Source organism: Erinaceus europaeus, chromosome 11, assembly GCF_950295315.1.
Source record: "Erinaceus europaeus chromosome 11, mEriEur2.1, whole genome shotgun sequence".
Lineage (NCBI taxonomy): Eukaryota > Metazoa > Chordata > Mammalia > Eulipotyphla > Erinaceidae > Erinaceus > Erinaceus europaeus.
In genome coordinates, this window is record NC_080172.1 from 50,082,991 (window position 1) to 50,086,866 (window position 3,876).

Genomic DNA, 3,876 nt, shown 5'->3' on the forward strand with positions numbered 1-3,876 from the left:
AAGAAGGGGCCAGGTGGTGACACACTTGGTTGAGCACACACGTTACAGGGCTCAAGGACCCGGGTTCTAGCCCCCCAGTCTCCACCTGCAGAGGGAAAACTTCAGGAGTGGTAAAGCAGGGCTGCAGGTATTTCTCTGTCTCTTTCCCTCTCTATCTTCCCATTACTTTCAATTTCTGGTTGTCTCTAGCCAATGAAAATAAAGATAATAAAAAAAATTAAAAGAAAATAACACAGAGAGAGACAGCACTGCACCTGCTATATATGGTGCTCCCCTGTGCTGCTGGGGCCTTGAATCTGGGTCCTCATGTATGATTAAGTGTCTGCTCTATCCTAGCCCCTCTCCATAGTCTTGCTAACATTAGCTACTTGTTGTGTATGGAGGTTCATAATAGTTTTATTTGCATCTCCAGAATAACTGACGTTAAGCATCTTTTCATGTGCTTACCGATCATTTGCATATCTTTTTTTTTTGAGAAATGTGTGTTCAAGCACATTCTTTGTCTATCTTTTAATAGGGCTTATCTTTCTCAGTTGCAGAAATTGCTGTTTTGAAATGAGTTTACTGTCTAGATACCCTCCACCCCAGTTCCTTATTTAATGTTCTCTCCCCTTGCGGCGGGGGGGGGGGGTTTAGAAGTGGGGAGATCGTTTACCCAGTGGAGCACATATTTTGCCATGTGTAAGGAATTAGGCTCCAGCCCCCAGCCACCACATGGGAAGCTTTTTTTTTTTTAACTTAAGTTCTTTTTATTTTATGTACAGAGATGTCATTTCTACTGTAAATGTCTTGAATGGCCAATTACAGGAAGTACACTCAGTCCAACTTAATGAATCCAATGTCCTTTGGGTACTGGCAGAAACACTGCCAGCACATGTTGAGGCCGTATTTCTGGATCAGACCGTGCCTGTTTGAGCAAACTCCGCAAAAGCGAGAACCCTGGCCGAATTTTCTCGGGTGGCTCCAGTAGAGCTGCTGATGACCCATCTCGCTTTGTTGAGCACAACATCAAATTTTGTGGTCAAGTTACCAGGAAGCTTCCTGAGTGGTGCTGTACCCCACCCCCTCGTCTCTTTGTTTCACCTTTTATCTTAAGATACTAATATTAATACAGAGAGCCAAGTGTGGAGCACCCAGTTGAGCACATACAGTACCATGTGCAAGGACCCAAGCTCAAGCCACCAGATCGCCCCTGCAGGGGGGAAACTTCACAGTGAAGCAAATGCTGCATGTGTCTCTCTTTCTCATTCCCTTTCTGCTCCCCCCTCCCCTCTCAATTTCTTTCTGTCCTATCAAATAAAAGAAAATTAAAAATGGAAAACATGGTCGCTGGGAGCAGTGGGTTCAAGTGCAGGTGCCAAGCCCCGGTGATAACCCTGTTAGCAATAAAAATACTAATACTAATACATAAATTGCAGCCCAGGAAGTGGTGCAGTGCATAAGGCATTGGACTCTCAAGCATACGGTCAAGAGTTTGGTACTTGGCATTGCACATAAAAGAGTAATACCCTGGGTGAATAAGGCGGTAGCACAGCGGGTTAAGCGCGGGTGGCGCGAAGCGCAAGGACTGGCTTAAGGGCCCCGGTTCAGCCCCCGGCTCCCCACCTGCAGGGGAGTCGCTTCACAGACAGTGAATCAGGTCTGCAGATGTCTCTTTCTCTCCCCATCTTCTATCAGTTGCTCTCTGTCCTATCTAACAAAGACGACATCAATAACAATCATAATAACTACAACAACAATAAAAAGCAACAAGGGGTAGTCTGGGAGGTGACACAGTGGCTAAGGCACTAGACTCTCAAGCATGAGGGCCCATCGATCCCCAGCAGCACATGTACTAGAGTGATGGCTGGTTCTTTCTCTCCTCCTATCTTTCTCATTATTAATAAATAAATGAATTCTTTTTTAAAAAGGCAACAAAAGGGAAAATAAATAAATATTTAAAATTAAAAAAGTAATATAAATGTCTTCCTTATTTTAAATTTTTCCTTTTTTTTCTTTACTCTCTTTTTCTCACACCCCCCACACACACCTTTTATTATTATTATTATTTCTTTACTGGGGAATAAATGTCTTACATTTGACAGTAAATACAAGTTTGTACATGCATAATATTTCCCAATTTTCCATACAACAATAAAACCTCTACTAGGTCCTCTGTCATATTTTGAACCTGTATTCTCCCCCGACCCACCCCAGCGTCTTTTACTTTGGTGCAATATGCCAATTCCAGTTCAGGTTCTACTTGTGTTTTCTCTTCTGATCTTGTTTTTCAACTTCTGCCTGAGTGAGATCATCCCATATTCATCCTTCTGTTTTTAATTTCTCCTTTTTAATTTCTATTTATTTATTTATTATTTATTTATTTATTTATTTGATAGAGACAGAAAGAAATTGAGAGGGGGGAGATAGGGTGAGAGACACCTATAGCATTGCTTCACCACTCGTGAAGCTTTCCCCCTGCAGGTGGGGACTGGGGGCTTGAACCTGGGTCCTTGTGCACTGTAACCTGAGTGCTTGACAAGGTGCACCACAACCTGGCCCCCCTCATTTTAAATTTCTCCATAGACAAAATAGTTTCAGACCTGGAAGAGACTCTTGATGTCATTTAATCCATTTCCATGATTTTCCCTATTGCTGAAATACACTGAATTCCCAAACCTCAAAATTGATTGTCTAACCGTGGCTCTTCCTACTGCTTATTGGTCTACTCTTTGGGTTGTACAGATGGAAAAAAAAAAATACGGGTTCGGAGGTGGCCCAGTGGTAAAGCTTTGGACTCTCAAGCAAGAGGTCCTGAGTTTGATCCCTGGCAATACATGTGCCAGAGTGATGTGTGGTTCTTTCTCTCTCCTATCTTTCTCATAAATAATAAAATAAAATCTTTAAAAAGAAATACACAAATGAGATATTAATTGAAGACCTTCAATATGAGGGGAGGGGCTGTGAAGTTGGTAAAGCTCAGGATTTGCTTGCGAGAGCCACAGGGTTTACGCCCCCGCCCAAACCATAGGGCATACAATAGGGCATAAGCATAAATGCTGGCCTTTTTCTTATGAAATAACATAAAATGAAATCTAAAAATAAAGAATTCCAAGTGGTCCAGGAAGTCGCTCAGTGAATAAAACACTATACTCTTTTTTTTTTTTAAGCACTGGACTCTTTTTTTTTTTTAATTTTATTGATTTATTCCCTTTTGTTGCCCTTGTTGTTTTATTGTTGTAGTTATTATTGATGTCGTTGTTGTTGGATAGGACAGAGAGAAATGGAGAGAGGAGGGAAGACAGAGAGGGGGAGAGAAAGACAGACACCTGCAGACCTGCTTCACCGCCTGTGAAGGGACCTGCCTGCAGGTGGGGAGCCGGGGGTTCGAACCGGGATCCTGACGCCAGTCCTTGAGCTTTAGCGCCACCTGCGCTTAACCCGCTGCGCTACAGCCCGACTCCCAAGCACTGGACTCTTAAGCATGAGGTCCTGAGTTCAATTCCCAGCCGCACATGTACCAAAGTGATGATGTTTGGTTCTTTCTCTCTGTTCTCCTTTCTCATTAATCAATGAATAAAATCTAAAAAAAAAAAAAAAAAAAAAAGAATTCCAATAGAGGGGAAACAGAAGGTGACCTACTTAGAAGCGGCTGTTTAAGAAGCTCCGGTGTTCATTCCATTTTCAGAGTGAGAAAGGACACGCATGCGCCATAATGTGAGGGCATGCCGAAGCCATAGAAGTCATGGCTTCTGCCCGAATCCAATATGTCTCTCAGGAACCTCGCTTTGGAAGCGAAAAGCGAGTGTCAAAAGCTCAGATGACCATTGGTGAAACTGTCCATCACTCATCTCCACTCCCTACCGGAGGCGGGGAAAAATAGCCTCGTTTCCGGTT

The 3,876-nt window shown here is 43.0% G+C and overlaps 1 protein-coding gene across 1 annotated transcript; it reads right to left on the minus strand.

The window, feature by feature from the left end:
• Positions 1–723: 723 nt before the first annotated feature.
• On the minus strand, positions 724–1,005 carry LOC107523280 (small ribosomal subunit protein uS14-like). Its single transcript, XM_060200975.1, has one exon. It carries the CDS (start codon positions 985–987, stop codon positions 817–819), a length of 171 nt encoding a protein of 56 aa, XP_060056958.1. The 5' UTR covers positions 988–1,005; the 3' UTR covers positions 724–816.
• Positions 1,006–3,876: the final 2,871 nt, after the last annotated feature.